We start from the raw sequence: 16,095 nt of genomic DNA on the forward strand, positions 1-16,095 counted from the left end.
GGCTGCTGTCGTTTTCTTTTTTACATGGGTAGGAACAAAATAGATCTGAGGGGCCAATGCTAGTGTATTGCCCAGGGACTCCCAAAATTGGAGCTAGCTAAGCAGTCCAGCATTCTTTGCAAGAATCCCAGAAACAAGGAGGTATTAAGTAGGCTACTACAAACTAGTCTGTCATTAACCAATGGCACCTTCCCTGTTTTTAAGATTTCAATATATGTATGGGAAAGATGTTCATTGACAGATTCCTGCAGGGAGCTAATTTTTATCTTCAAGAGCTTTGACTTGAGTTTGATAATTTCAGTATCTTTCACTCTGTGGGGTTGGGTGTTATTTTTTTTTGTACATTCATGAAGCTTTCAACAGATTTCAGTCAGAGCAGAGGCTTGGACTGCATAAGAGCTTCATTGTTAAAACATCTTTTGAATATAAAAATCCATGGCAGCCCTCCCTTTTCTTTTACCAGGTGCAGGAGAAAGAAAGCCCTTATAAACACGAGTGGGTTTTTTGAACTTCCTTCTTTCTTTCTTTCTTTCTTTCTTTCTTTCTTTCTTTCTTTCTTTCTTTTTGTCAATTGCTTCCTGACAATCGATGGTACAAGTGGTTTGTTTTTTTGGAAATTCAAGTGTACTGTACATACTGTTCTACTGCTCCCATCCCAATATTCTGAAAGTTTCCTATTTATAAATGCATGAAATTCAACAGCGGTTTGCATTGCAGAAGGCTTTTGAGCAGTTCTGTATGACTTGAACTGCTCCCACCCAGAGGCTCTTTCCCAGAAACCAGTCATTTGTCTGTGTGTCACAACACAGTGTCCCATCCCAATCCCATCCAGATATGCTGCAGCAATACCAGTGTTGGAAGGCCAGCTCTGTAGCTCTGTCCCAATGGGCACTGATGGGTCAGAAAGATGTAGGAGAGCAAAACCAGCCAGAAATAGAAGCAGAATTACATGCCAGGATTTATTTATTTATTTATTTATTTATTTATTTATTTATTTATTTATTTATTTATTTAATCAGCCAGTCCCTTATTGCATTTGGGATTAATGGCACAACCTTCCCAGAACTGAAAAGGGTGACAACAACATGAATGGAGATAAACAAAGAGCTGTGCAAATTTCTTACTTACTTGGGTAGCACTAGGATCTGCACAAGAAAAATGCAGAAGAATATAAGACAAGCACAGGTCACATAGTACTTGAACGCAGGAAGCGTTGTTGCTCTATACTAAAACAAAATTAGAAAGAGATTACAAAAAAAACCTAACATAATTTTAAAACAGTTGGTAAAATTAACTCAGTTACTAGAGGACAGGCTTATGTTTCCTGAGCTGATCAAAGACTTTAAAGAAAAGAACTGGAAAAAATCACGCAGAGCAGGTTTATCAGCTGCTCTTAGCTATAGTAGCTAAACAGAACCTCCATGTACCATGGCGATGCACCTCTGCCCGCTAGTGGCAGAGGGACCAATTATGGGAAATGGGTCTTGCTTTCATGCCCAGCTGATAGGCTTCTGGAAGCATCTCTTTGGTCAGGGGGCACCAAACTAGATGGACTCTTGGACTGATCCATCACAGATTTTATATTGTTATATTGTACCTCTTCAATGGTTTTCCAGAAAGAAAACAGCAAGAGGAGGCACTGCCACTAACAGTTGTGCCTCTCTTGACCATTTGTTTAAAAAATGTTTTACATAAACAAGGGGCTCAAAAACTGCGACTATTTGGGGTATGTAACTATAATTATAGGGACGCGGGTGGCACTGTGGGTTAAACCACAGAGCCTAGGACTTGCCGATTGGAAAGTCGGTGGTTCGAATCCCCACGACGGGGTGAGCTTCCGTTGTTCGGTCCCTGCTCCTGCCAACCTAGCAGTTCGAAAGCACGTCAAAGTGCAAGTAGATCAATAGGTACCGTTCTGGCGGGAAGGTAAACGGCGTTTCTGTGTGCTGCTCTGGTTCGCCAGAAGCGGCTTAGTCATGCTGGCCACATGACTCGGAAGCTGTACGCCGGCTCCCTTGGCAAGTAAAGCAAGATGAGCGCCGCAACCCCAGAGTCGGTCACGACTGGACCTAATGGTCAGGGGTCCTTTAACTATAATTATAGGAAACAAACCACCAATAAGTTCTCTTGCGCAAGTCCTATCAAACTGCACCTGATGCTCCCTTATGCTGCATTTTAGTGGGGAGCTTCCCAGTTGATTGTGGCAAGGCCTACTGGGATAACATGTTTATCATGTGAAATATACTCAGAGTCGCAAAGTGATTTCATGCTCTTTATTCAGCTCATAGTGGTGAGGAGGAATGAATGAAAGTCCCCTCAAAGTATCTGCTTTATATACATTATTTACACAATAGGCTGCACATGATTGGCTAATTCTGGAATTCTACTGTAAGCCAATCAGGTTGTGGATTCACTGCTATCTGGAGCATGATTGGGTGGTTCCTGCTAACCAATCATACTGCTGCATTGTTCTAGGACCAATCAGACTGCTGCATTCTGAATCCTATTGTTCTAGGACCAATCAGACTGCTGCCTTTTGGAGCCTATTGTTCTAGGACCAATCAGACTGCTGCAGTTTGGATCCTATTCAACTCAGTACATAACATCATGGAATGTTTCCCTTTCTCCCTGCAATGGAAAATGGGCAAAACCAACTTGACCCAGAAATCCCCAAACAGCCCACTTCTAGCCTTAGAATAAGCTGACATAATTGAACCAGAAATGTTGAAGACAGAGCAGGAGATAACCATTGTGTGGTAGCACTGAAAACATTCAGAGCAAAAAGAGAAAGGAAGGACGACTCTCTCGTTTGGACCAAATGCTCTGATTTGTTAGGCCTGGTGGACAAGCATATATAAAACACAGCAGTGGAAGAACTCAAAACCAACAAAGTTCAAGTTCTCTGGTCAGTCAGACGCCACTTCTATGAAATTTACAGTGCTTTGCAGGAAGAGCTAAAAGGCTGCAATCTGGAGAACAGGCACATCATTTACATTACCAGAAGGAATCCAATTTTGCTCCATGTCAGGAAGGAGATTAAATAGAAGAACTGGTGAGAAAAACCGGTCTACCTCAACTTAGACACCAACAGGGCCACACATTTTTCAGGTAAGAGGACCCCCATGTAACTAGAAACAACTAGTGCCATGACTTGCTTTTACAAAATGAACACAGAACCCTGACATTGTATGCTAAGATAACGGGACCCCTGACCATTAGGTCAAGTCGTGACCGACTCTGGGGTTGCGGAGCTCATCTCGCTTTATTGGCCAAGGGAGCCGCCGTACAGCTTCCGGGTCATGTGGCCAGCATGACTAAGAAGCTTCTGGCGAACCAGAGCAGCGCACGGAAACGCCGTTTACCTTCCTGCCAGAGCGGTACCTCTATCTACTTGCACTTTGACGTGCTTTCGAACTGCTAGGTTAGCAGGAGCTGGGACCAAGCAACGGGAGCTCACCCCGTCCCGGGGATTCAAACCGCCGACCTTCCAATCAGCAAGTCCTAGGCTCTGTGGTTTAACCCACAGCGCCACCCGCGTCCCTTCTATGCTAAGTGTTACTTACTTCTTTTTCCAGTTCTTTGTTATAGAAGAGCAATGATATCCTTTGAATATCCTCAGACTTAAGCCACTGCCTAGAAGAGGAAGAAAGAACATACAGAATATTATACATAAAGCTGGATAATTATTTGCTTATTATATTTTTCTGAAAAGTTTAAGTAAGAGGCACAGGAAAGCCTGAGAAAAGAAACTATAGCCCTGTGAGGGAATACAACCAATTTCAATTTTTAATAGAGGGAGTTTGCGTTTCTTAGTGCAGAAAGTATTGATCTGATGTGTAGAGATTTTTCCTATTCTGATTAATTCAAGAAGGTTCTGGAAGCTACTGGAAGCTTCTCTGTATGAAAGAAGCTTCATGATTGTTTGGGTTATACCTTTTGGGAAGCTGGTTTGAACTGGTTCTCTTATCTCTTCCAATTAAGGTCATGCTGACTATAAATATAGACCAGAAGGAGCCTGGGTTTTACTTTCTATCTCTCTTCCTTTTGGTGTGGTATTCTGTACATAGTATGCCTAGTGTTAAGTGTCTTGCTATAGGTTTATAAGTTTTGTAAGTGCTGCAACTGGATTTTTATGGACGGTACCAATCCTGAATGTACTGGATCTGTGACCATTATGTTTATTTGCCTTCAGTAGCAAGTAAAGCTCTGCTGGATGAAGTACAATTGCCTCTGGTCTATTTTTGGGAATCTCTGCTATATGTTTAAGTTTTTTCTCTTCCTCTGGCACTGGCGCATCAAATAGCCACGGTCCATACTGGCAATGAGACCTGATTTCAAACCTTCTGAGTAAACAACACTATATGATCATGTGTTGGTGCTCTTAGTTGATCTGGTCCCAAAATAATATTTGAGAGAGCAGCTTCTTGACATTCAACTCATTTAAGCAATTAGAGGTCAAACCCAGACCTTGAATTATGTCCCCAAATTATAAACAGCCAGTGAGGATTCTGGAGCTCTGCTACACATGCTGCTCTAGGCAGTCCACTGAACCAGAAGGCAAGAGGAACAACTGCAGATCAAATGTCACACTTAAATTCAGTTTAAGTAGCTGAGGCTTAAGCATGCAAAACAATGCACATAAATAAAAAACGTTTGCATATGTATCAGCAACCTTAGCAAACAGAATCCAGCAAGTGATAGTATCTGTTATTAAGAATGACCAGACCAGTTTTATAAAACAAGACAAGCAGCAGATAATATTAGAGAAGTGATGAATTTGGTAGATTTAAACAAAAATAAAGACCAATTTCTAATTTTATGACTAGATGCTAAAAAGGCTTTTGACAAAATTTATAAACAGAGGTAAAGGTAAAGGAACTCCTGACTGTTAGGTCCAATCGCGGACGACTCTGAGGTTGTGGCGCTCATCTCACTTTACTGGCCAAGGGAGCCGGCGTTTGTCAGCAGACAGCTTAACTAAGCCGTTTCTGGCGAACCAGAGCAGCGCATGGAAACACCATTTACCTTCCCGCCGGAGCGGTACCTACCGTATTTTTCCCTCTATAACACACAGATTTTTTCTCCTAAAAGGGAAGGGGAAATGTCTGTGCGTGTTATAGAGCAAATGTGTGGTCCCTGGAGCCGAAAAATCAGGCAAAAATCAAATCGCGCTTCACGGAGAAGGGAAACCTGAAAAGAGGAAGCGGCTGCTTTCCTGCATTCTGCCTCAGGGTCTTACTGCCCACCCTCCTCTGTTTCGTTGCTGTGTTTGCTGAAACGGAAAAAAGAGCAGGGAAAGCCCCTCCCCTCCAGGCAAGCAGAGGGGAAAGCAGATTCTAATTCCTCTCTGTGCTCCGGTGCTGCTGGGGGAGAGGGAGAGAGAGAGGGGGAGAAATGGCTGGCTTGGGTGGGGGAAAACTTTTGCCTTTCTTTCTTTCCTCCCTCCCGTTAAATCCCTCTCCTGCATTCTTAGCCAGCTGCTTCTCTGCACACCCCTCTCATGTCCCTTCTTTGTTTTTCCTTCGTTCCCTACTTAAAATGTGGTTACAAAGCATAGATCCACATGGATCCTCAGGATCTTTGCACTGAGTCACCCCAAATTCACCATCTGATCACATAGCATGTCCATGGCTACAGCCTGCCCCCCCCCAAATCACGCACCCACTGTTGCCTGGGGCTGCAATGGTGCAAAAACGTGGTTAAAAAGCATGGATCCACGTGGATCCTCAGGATCTTTGCTTTGGGTCACCCCAAATTCACCATCAGATCATATAACATGTCCATGGCTACAGCCTGCACCAAAAAAATCACGCACCCACTGTTGCCTGGGGCTGCAATGGTGCAAAAATGTGGTTACAAAGCATGGATCCACGTGGATCCTCAGGATCTTTGCATTGGGTCACCCCAAATTCACAATCAGAGCACATAGCACGTCCATGGCTACAGCCTGCACCAAAAAAATCACGTACCCACTGTAGCCTGGGGCTGCAATGGTGCAAAAATGTGGTTACAAAGCATGGATCCACAGGAATTCTCAGGATTTTTGCATTGGGTCACCCCAAATTCACCATCAGATCACATGTCTGTGGCCACAGCATGAAGCACAAAAATGATACATCCACTGTTTCATTCAGAATGTTTTTCCCCTTGTTTTCCTCCTCTAAAAACGATGTGCATGTTATGGTCAGGTGCGTGTTATAGAGCGAAAAATACGGTATTTATCTACTTGCACTGGCATGCTTTCGAACTGCTAGGTTGGCAGGAGCAGGGACCGAGCAACAGGAGCTCACCCCATCGAGAGGATTCAAACCACCGACCTTCTGATCGGCAAGCCACAGCGTGTTTAGACCACAGCGCCACCTGCGTATAGAGGTAGCTCTAACTAAATTTCGTTTTCCTTTGTGTTTTATAAAATGGATTAAAATATTGTATGACTTGCCTACATCTAGAGTTAAAGTGAATGGCAAAAGTCTGCTACTTTTCCACTGTCCCGAGGAATTGGGCAAGAGCGTCTACATTCACCTTAGAACCCCCCCCCCCCGGCTTGTGCTATTACAGGGCAGTTCACAATTCAGTTGAATATAAATTGGTTTTATCTGCAGATGATATTCTTTTGTTTATTTTGAAGCCTCATACTAACATTCCTATGTTGAGCCAAACAATAGATACCTTTGGTAAAATATCAGAATATTAACTGGTCCAAGGTGGAATGATTTTTCTTGCATTTTTGATAATTTTCTCTCTCTCTTAGTTTTTTTTCTTTCATCACTTTGTTTTCAGTAAATAAAATTCTTTTAATAAAGTAAAACAACCACCACCACAACCTATAGCACATTCCCCAACAATGAAGAGGACCAAAGAGCCTCATCTCATATGGTGTTCTAAATACCGTATTTTTCGCACGATTGGACGCACCGGACCATAGGACGCGCCTAGTTTTTTTGGGGGGAAATAAAGGAAAAAATTTTTCCCTTTATTTCCCCCCCAAAAGCAGGTCAGGGAAACCGAACCAGGTCGAGGAACAGCGGGATAGTGGTGCTGCGCCTCCCTGCTGTCCCCCGAGCTTGTGGGGCTGGCTGATGTCTGCCTAGCGCGCGGGGCGCTCTGCTTCAGGGCGCCCCACCCGCCGGGCGGCAGGCTGCTATCCACAGCTTGGGGAGCCTTGCGGGGAACTGCTGCAGGGCTCCCCACGCTGCGGATGTATGCCTGGCGTGAGGGGCACTCTGCTTTAGGGCGCCCCACCCGCCGGGCGGCAGGCTGCTATCCGCAGCTTGGGGAGCCTTGCGGGGAACTCCTGCAAGGCTCTCCACGCAGCGGATGTGTTCCCGAAGTGCCAGGCGCTCTGCTTTCAGGGCGCCCGACGCTCCGGGAAGCAGGCTGCTATCCGCAGCGTGGGGAGCCCTGTGAGGAACTGCTGCAGGGCTCTGCACGCTGCAGATGTCTGCCCAGCGCGAGGGGCGCTCTGCTTCAGGGCGCCCCTCGCGCCGGGCGGCAGGCTGCTATCCGCAGCGTGGGGAGCCTTGCGGGGAACTCCTGCAAGGCTCTCCACGCAGCGGATGTGTTCCTGAAGTGCCGGGCGCTCTGCTTTCAGGGCGCCCGACGCTCCGGGAAGCAGGCTGCTATCCGCAGCTTGGGGAGCCTTGTGGGGAGCTCCTGCAAGGGTCCCCACGCTGCGGGTGTGTTCCTGAAGTGCCGGGCGCTCTGCTTTCAGGGCGCCCGACGCTCCGGGAAGCAGGCTGCTATCCGCAGCCTAGACACGGCTAGCGGAGCGCTAATCCCGAAGCTTGGGGCGTGCGGAGCTCAGCGCGCCCCAAGCTTCTGGGCGCCGGCAAGGTCTCCGCTAGCCGTCGCGGGGCTCTCCCAGGGCTAGCGGAGACCTTGCCGGCACCCAGAAGCTTGGGGCGCGCTGAGCTCCGCACGCCCCAAGCTTCTGGATTAGCGCAGTGGTCCGCTAGCCCTGGGAGAGCTGCGCGACGTCGTGGGGCTCTCCCAGGGCTAGCGGAGACCTTGCCGGCACCCAGAAGCTTGGGGCGCGCTGAGCTCCGCACGCCCCAAGCTTCTGGATTAGCGCAGTGGTCCGCTAGCCCTGGGAGAGCCGCGTGACGTCGCGGGGCTCTCCCAGGGCTAGCGGAGACCTTGCCGGCACCCAGAAGCTTGGGGCGCGCTGAGCTCCGCACGCCCCAAGCTTCGGGATTAGCGCTCCGCTAGCCGTGTCTAGGCTGCGGATAGCAGCCTGCTTCCCGGAGCGTCGGGCGCCCTGAAAGCAGAGCTCCCGGCGCTTCGGGAACACACCCGCAGCGTGGGGACCCTTGCAGGAGCTCCCCGCAAGGCTCCCCACGCTGCGGATAGCAGCCTGCCGCCCGGCGCGAGGGGCGCCCTGAAAGCAGAGCGCCCCTCGCGCCAGGCATACATCCGCAGCTTGGGGAGCCCTGCAGCAGTTCCCCGCAAGGCTCCCCAAGCTGCGGATAGCAGCCTGCTTCCCGGAGCGTCGGGCGCCCTGAAAGCAGAGCGCCCGGCACTTCAGGAACACATCCGCTGCGTGGAGAGCCTTGCAGGAGTTCCCCGCAAGGCTCCCCACGCTGCGGATAGCAGCCTGCTTCCCGGAGCGTCAGGCGCCCTGAAAGCAGAGCGCCTGGCGCTTCGGGAACACATCCGCTGCGTGGAGAGCCTTGCAGGAGTTCCCCGCAAGGCTCCCCAAGCTGCGGATAGCAGCCTGCCGCCCGGCGGGTGGGGCGCCCTAAAGCAGAGCGCCCCTCACGCCAGGCATACATCCGCAGCGTGGGGAGCCCTGCAGCAGTTCCCCGCAAGGCTCCCCAAGCTGCGGATAGCAGCCTGCCGCTTCTGGATTAGCGCAGTGGTCCGCTAGCCCTGGGAGAGCCGGGCGACGTCGCGGGGCTCTCCCAGGGCTAGCGGAGACCTTGCCGGCACCCAGAAGCTTGGGGCGCGCTGAGCTCCGCACGCCCCAAGCTTCGGGATTAATGCAGCGCTCCGCTAGCGGTGGGAGATCTGGGTCTCCCACTCCTAGCGGATAGCTTCCTGAAGCCTGGAGAGCGAGAGGGGTCGGTGCGCACCGACCCCTCTCGCTCTCCAGGCTTCAGCGAAAGCCTGCATTCGCTCCATAGGACGCACACACATTTTCCCTTGCTTTTTAGGAGGGAAAAAGTGCGTCCTATGGTGCGAAAAATACGGTAGGTCTCAGAGTCATTTAGCATAGTCTTTGCTCAGTTCTCATTTGCTTCCAATAAACCAAACACCCCAGGTTACTAAAATACTTATTCCTCATCTATAGGAAATTCAGCAATGGGTTGTTTTGGTCCTTTGAACTCCTGACTTCCAAACACAGTGAATCACTGGACTTACCAGAGAGAGGGGTGGGGGAAGGACAGGGTGAAGGGAGCTTAGTGCGGAGTGGCACAGCCAATGAGGCATTCTTGCCATTATGTTGGCAGAACATGAGACAATTCTTCTCAGGGTCACATTGGGCAAGTTACCGGCATTGCAGGGGGTTGGACTAGATGGCCCTTGTTATCCCTTCTGTGTTTCTGTGTGCTTGCACAGTGCCAAGGTCTCGGTGCCTTGCCCCTCCCCACATTGGTTAGCACCAGTGACATGCTGTTTTCGGAAGCCAGGAGAGCAGCAGTGCCTCACCTACACCACTGCACAGAGCGCTACTGGTGGTATCAGTATCAGGGCACCCTTGTATGCAAACATACTTTTGAGCGTTTATTCCATCAATTGCTCGAATCATCCTTTCATTCAGTTCTTCTTCAAACTTCTTCTTCTGAGATTTTGTTCTGTGGAGGACAAAAGGGCAAATAGGAGTTAGTAGCCTTGGGGAAAATACCCAAATAAGGCATGGCAACGATTAGAGAGAACAAAGAGAACAGAGAACAAAAAGGAAGCCAGCTCTTTGTATTCCTGTTTTCCTGCAGCAGTATATAAAACAGAGTCTACACAACTTGCCATATTTGGACCTGCATTTAGCATCAGCCATTCGTTTTGCAATATGAAGTTGACTTGTTGCTGAGATGACTTTAGAACAACATAACCAACAGTTTGACTTCAGGTCGTCCCAAAACTGCAGGAAACTAGAATTTAGGAATTCTCTTAGAATAACTGGGTCTGATATAGTTGCCCTCAAGTGGACTGGTAAAGTTACACATTTTATAAACTTGACCAGTTACCTTATGTGATTCTGTGGAATCGTGACATTTAGAAGCTTGCAAGAATGGCTTATTTTATCTCTTCACTCTTCACGATGAAGCCTCTGAATGAACAAACCAAGTTTATCTGCACCACCTGAAGTCTCTGACTATATGCCTGCATGGGCATATTCTTCCTTTCACAAGCCCAAGGTAGCCTAAAAGCCCTAAGAGGAGAGCCTTCCTTTCTGACCCAACTCAGAGCACCCACCAAGCTGAACATAGTTCACAGCTACATGTGGTAGGCAGCTCACTAAGAGAATAACTTCTGCTTTTCTGTCTTGCCTGAAACTACAAAAGAGGGTGGTATGCAAGTCACCTGGCAGGTAGGTGTCATGGGGCTGACAGAGAATGCCGGGGAGGAGGAGGAACATTCAGAGGGAGGTAGACAGGAAGTGACGGATGGGGAAGGGGGAGAGAGCCAGGAGGCGGAAAGGCTCTTAGATGCAGAAGCAGAGCCCCAGCACGCACAGGAAGTTCTGGTACTGATGGTGAGGCGGTGCCTATTCCGTCTGCCCAGGAGAGGAGAGAGTTAAAGAGGACGGGCGAGAGGCGTCACAGGAAACTTCCTCGCCTTTTCTGTTGGAGGAGAAGCCGGCAAGAGCCACTCCCAGAATCTGAACTGGAGGATTCAGATGCATGATTGTAATGTGCTGCCTGTACATATGTAAAATAAAGAACTGTAAATATCTCTGAATGAGCAGAGGTGCTTATTGCGAAGAGCATACACGAGCTATCACAGTAGGTCACAAACATTTTTATCCATTTATTGAGCTTTGACTGCTCTTCATCCATTCCAGATTTCAAGGTGGTATATGGGGTCCTACCAGACTGAATTTTTTTGCAAGTGTATTCTGCATTGGTACAATAATAGTACATTAGTGGTTGGATTTATAGTGGAGCACCATATATAACTCAGTTTTATTAGTTGTTCCCTAAAGCCACATTATTGCCATCTGGAAAAGCAGTATAGTGTGACAAAAGTGGTACCAACCCATCCCCCAGAGCCCTTGGGGTATGAAAAGTTACAGAATTTCAGCAGGAAGCTATGGGACATGAAATGATTGGAAACAGAGCAAAATGTCTGCCCCAAAACTTTTGCAGGTGCATTATTGAAAGTAAGATCATGCATAAATGAGCACAAATCTTCAGGAATGGACAATAAACGATGCCTGGAGGGACCCACAAATAATATTTTAAACAATTACCATGTCCAATAAAAAAATAACAAGTTAAATAAGATATTAACAATTGGAACACAGGAAGCTGCCCTACACTGAGTCAGACCATAAGAGTTTGAGCAATCAACAACCACAGTAAGACTTTGAACCATCATGTATCTCCAAATGCCTGGCTAAGCAAGTGAGTTTTTACCTGCAACTGGAAACCCAATAACATAACGGCCATCCATGACTCCAGGAGAAAGGAATTTCACAGTTGGGACATCACTGCAGAGAAAGCCTTCTCCTGCGTTGCCACCCATCAGGCCACAGGAAAGGCCTGGGCTGGCTGGCATTGGGAGGGACATGTCCTCAAGCATGTGAGTCCCAAGTCAGTTATGGCTTTATATAATGACATCATGAGAAGTAGCACATAGGATGTCAGAACAGATCTCAGGCGGTTGGTTTTATGTGGGTGTACCAGGTAACAGGGACGCGGGTGGCGCTGTGGGTCAAACTGCAGAGCCTAGGACTTGCCAATCAGAAGGTCGGTGGTTCGAATCCCCTCGATGGGGTGAGCTCCTGTCCCTGCTCCTGCCAACCTAGCAGTTCGAAAGCACGTTAAAGTGCAAGTAGAGCAATTGGTACCGCTCCGGCGGGAAGGTAAACGGCGTTTCCGTGCGCTGCTCTGGTTTGCCAGAAGCAGCTTAGTCATGCTGGCCACATGACCCGGAAGCTGTACACCGGCTCCCTCGGCCAATAGAGCGAGATGAGCGCTGCAACCTCAGAGTCATCCACAACTGGACCTAATGGTCAGGGGTCCCTTTACAAGGTAACATCCAACAGAACTCTGCACTAGCTGAAGTTCCCAGACCACCTTCAAAGGTTGCCCTATGTAGAGCGCATTACAGAAATTTAACTGTGAGGTTACTAGGGCATGAAGTCCTGTGGCCAGACTATCCCAGCCCAGAAATGGCATTCTTACAATTACTAAGCAGTCAGCTGATTTCAAGTCTCAGGGCTGAATTAGACATGGCATCTGTCATATGACTTGACATTGTATAGTGGAGTTTCCCCTCAATGGTGGGGCAGATCAAGACCACTGAATAGGAAAGGGGGGCTTTGTCCTCACCAAGGTCCCCAAACTAGACTTCCTTCCATGCTTGTTGTTCATAATGGAAGGAAAGCTTTTATTGGGAACTCCCCTCCCATTGTGAATAGTCAGCATTTGCAGGGGTGGGGGTCCAGTTCTAATCAGGACTGCAGCAGCAACAAAATGCTTAAGTCACCCTCCAATACTGTAAGTACTTCAACAAATCCAGGCCAATGCAAAAGAGCAAATGTACTGTAGCATCAGCTTGCCTGAGTCAAATTGTAGCAGAATTATATTATTTCAGCTTAATCCTAACTGCTGTTCAAAATGACCCTAGCTAACAAAGTGAATGCTTATATAGATTAGAATTGCTGGTTAAAGAGAGTACAGTAGTACCTCGGGTTACATACGCTTCAGGTTACATATGTTTCAGGTTACAGACTCCGCTAACCCAGAAATAGTACCTCGGGTTGAGAACTTTGCTTCAGGATGAGAACAGAAATTGTGCAGCGGCAGCGAGGCCCCATTAGCTAAAGTGGTGCTTCAGGTTAAGAACAGTTTCAGGTTAAGAACGGACCTCCAAAACGAATTAAGTACTTAACCCGTACTGCATTTTTCTCATAGAATCAATGTCTGAAAAATCAACACATACCTTTCTCTACAACGCTGGAAATTATACTGACCCATAGGCATGTCCTAAGAGAAATTGAGAGAAAATGTCCACATAGTATTATAAAAAAAATTTCTTGATTCTCAGTATATAAGGTTGTATTGTAACGCAAATGTTGTGTCAGAGAACATTTTTCCAGCTCAAAAATCCTAGTGAAGTATATGATAAAATCCTTATTAATTTTAATTGGCCAGAATTGCACCAGTGCAACTTCTTGTATGTCAACAGCATCCTCTTTCTCAGTCAGACACTTGCAGGAAGCCCGCCTGACAGCCATGAAAGCAACACCAGTCCCTAGTTTATTTTCCCAGCTGGTCTTCAGAAGTGTCCCACCCTGGAATTAGGAGATTCCAGGGCTTCAGAGTCTTGCAGCACTCTATGGAGGCTGGTGGAGTTTGTCCATTTCCCTTAACTCCCCTTTCCTACACTGCACAGTGCTAAAGGGCTCTGGTTCAGGCCTGGTTGCCAGTCTCAAATCTGAGAACTGAATTGTTGTCTGGGGGTGGGGGAAGGAGAGAAATCTGGAGAGGAGGGAAGGGCATAGTTTTCCCTCTCCTCCACTGTGCTAGCGCTGATATATAACGATACAGAAAACTCATACCATGGTGCTGATCTTGCCATTTTCTGTAATCATGCTGTCCCGATGGTGCAAGTGAGCAAATGGCTTGGCTGCTCCCCATGACTCCAAGTACCGGGTCATACGAACAGATGCTCTCATTTTAGCTCCATCTAGAGTATTCCGGGGTCGGAAATGATGCTGCGGACTTTGTTTTTCTTCCTGGTTAGGGAATAAATAAACCCAAGAGGTACAGATAGCATAAAGCTTGCACGATTTCTATTGTTTCCTATTTTGACCAATTTATTCTAGTTTTGGATGAAACATCGGCTCTAGATCCATTCCAGTCCGGCTTCTGCGCTGGTCATGGGACCGAGATGGCTCTGGTTGCCCTAACAGGTGATCTTTGTAGACAGCTGGATCGAGGTGGGTCAGGGCTGCTGATTCTTCTAGATCTGTCAGCAGCTTTCGACATGGTCGATCACGAACTCCTGGACCACTGCCTTGCGGACGTGGGGATCCAGGGCACAGTCCTTCAATGGCTGCGCTCGTTTCTCTCTAGTCGGGGACAGAGGGTGGCGCTTGGGGGGGAATTGTCATCGCGCCACTCCTTGGTGTGTGGAGTACCTCAGGGTGCGATACTCTCCCCGATGCTTTTTAACATCTTTATGCGCCCCCTCACCCAGCTTGTCCGAGTTTTGGGCTGGGCTGCCATCAGTATGCTGATGACACCCAACTCTATCTGTTGATGGATGGCCATCCTGACTCGGCCCCAAACACACTGACCAGATGTTTGGAAGCTGTGGCTGGATGGTTACGTGGGAGCCGGTTGAAGTTAAATCCTTTGAAGACAGCTGGGACGGGACGATATGGGATTGGGGGGGGCAACTCCCATCTCTTGCGGGAGCGTAATTAGTGCCAGCACCATCCGTTAAGAGTCTGGGTGTAATCTTCGACACCTCCCTTTCCATGGAGGCGCAAATTGCAGCTATAACAAAGGCGGCATTTTTCCATCTCTGCCAAGCTAAGCAGTTGGCTCCTTACCTCTCTCGCCCTGACCTAGCCACTGTGATCCACGTGACGGTCACCTCCAGACTGGATTATTGTTAACTCGCTCTATGTGGGGCTGCCCTTGAGACTGACCCAGAAACTCCAGCGGGTGCAGAATGCTGCAGCGAGACTCCTTACGGGGTCTTCGCTGCGAGATCACATTCACCCGGTGCTATACCAGCTGCACTGGATCCCGGTGGAGTACAGGATCAGGTTTAAGGTGCTGGTTTTAACCTTTAAAGCCCTATATGGCCTAGGACCCTCGTACCTACGGAACCGCCTCTCCTGGTATGCCCCACAGAGAAACTTACAGTCTTCAAATAAAAACATCTTGAAGGTCCCAGGCCACAGAGAAGTTAGGCTGGCCTCAACTGGAGCCAGGGCTTTTTCGGCTGTGGCTCCGATCTGGTGGAACACTCTGTCACAAGAGACTAGGGCCCTGCAGGACTTGACATCTTCCGCAGGGCCTGCAAGACAGAGCTGTTCCACCAGGCCTTTGGCCAGGGCACAGCCTAACTCCCTCCCTCGGCAATCTTCGCGGAGCTCTGGCCCAATGGTTGCCAGTGGCTTGATTTGAATTAATTTTATAATGAATGGTTTTAGAGTGTTGTTTGTGCTGTACTTTTGTACTGTTTATTGTTGTTAGCTGCCCTGAGCCCGGCTTCGGCTGGGGAGGGCGGGATATAAATAAAATTTATTATTATTATTATTATTATTATTATTATTATTATTATTATTATTATTTTGCTCATCATGGGGTGAAGCCGTGGAGAGCAATAAAACACAAACTACTGAAAATCTTATTTAGCGCCTCCTGACTTTTGAGATTATAGCTAGCGTTGTGGACAGATAAATAAGGGCAAGGGACTTGTTCCTTAAAATCAAACAAACCAAGATCCTCAGGAAGACGACAATACCACGCAGCCACGTAACATAAAGATCTAGGTAAGTAAATGCTCAGTGTTGCATTTCTTATTGTCCTGACAAAGCACAATCCAGAAGTGTTTCACCTGATGGGATGGAGCCACAACAGCAGCTTCTCAGCAGGGATGCCACTGCTGCTGCCGGGAGGAGATGAGCCACTGCAGGGCTCGCACCACTGCACGCCGGCCCGCCCACGAGGCAGACTGAAGCAGCCACCTCAGGAGGTGAAATCCAGTGGGTGGTCCCCCCATGCACATCCCCCGTCCCCTGAAGTGATGGCTTCCAGCAAGATCGCACAAAATTTCTGCAAGATCTTGCTATATCTCGTCGGAAGCCGCTGCAGCAACACAACCCTGGTAAGCGAGGCTTGGGGGGGGGGGGTTCACCTCAGATGGGTCACCCCTCCTCCCAGTCATCTCGACCCTCCCTCTTCTGGGAAG

The 16,095-nt window shown here is 48.3% G+C and overlaps 1 protein-coding gene across 2 annotated transcripts in view; it reads right to left on the bottom strand.

Annotated features, from left to right (window-relative positions):
• ADCY2 (adenylate cyclase 2) overlaps positions 1-16,095 on the bottom strand; it is a gene marked incomplete at its 5' end in the record, with an annotated part of 151,361 nt that overhangs the window by 64,822 nt on the left and 70,444 nt on the right. For both annotated transcript variants that reach the window (XM_081917731.1, XM_081917732.1), the window contains 5 exons: positions 1,129-1,226; positions 3,564-3,633; positions 9,714-9,794; positions 13,108-13,151; positions 13,727-13,903. In XM_081917731.1, coding sequence (XP_081773857.1) covers positions 1,129-1,226; positions 3,564-3,633; positions 9,714-9,794; positions 13,108-13,151; positions 13,727-13,903 — 470 coding nt within the window. The remainder of the gene's footprint in view (positions 1-1,128; positions 1,227-3,563; positions 3,634-9,713; positions 9,795-13,107; positions 13,152-13,726; positions 13,904-16,095) is intronic.

This window comes from Podarcis melisellensis (genome assembly GCF_964234715.1).
Source record: "Podarcis melisellensis genome assembly, chromosome: 7".
Classification (NCBI taxonomy): Eukaryota; Metazoa; Chordata; class Lepidosauria; order Squamata; family Lacertidae; genus Podarcis; species Podarcis melisellensis.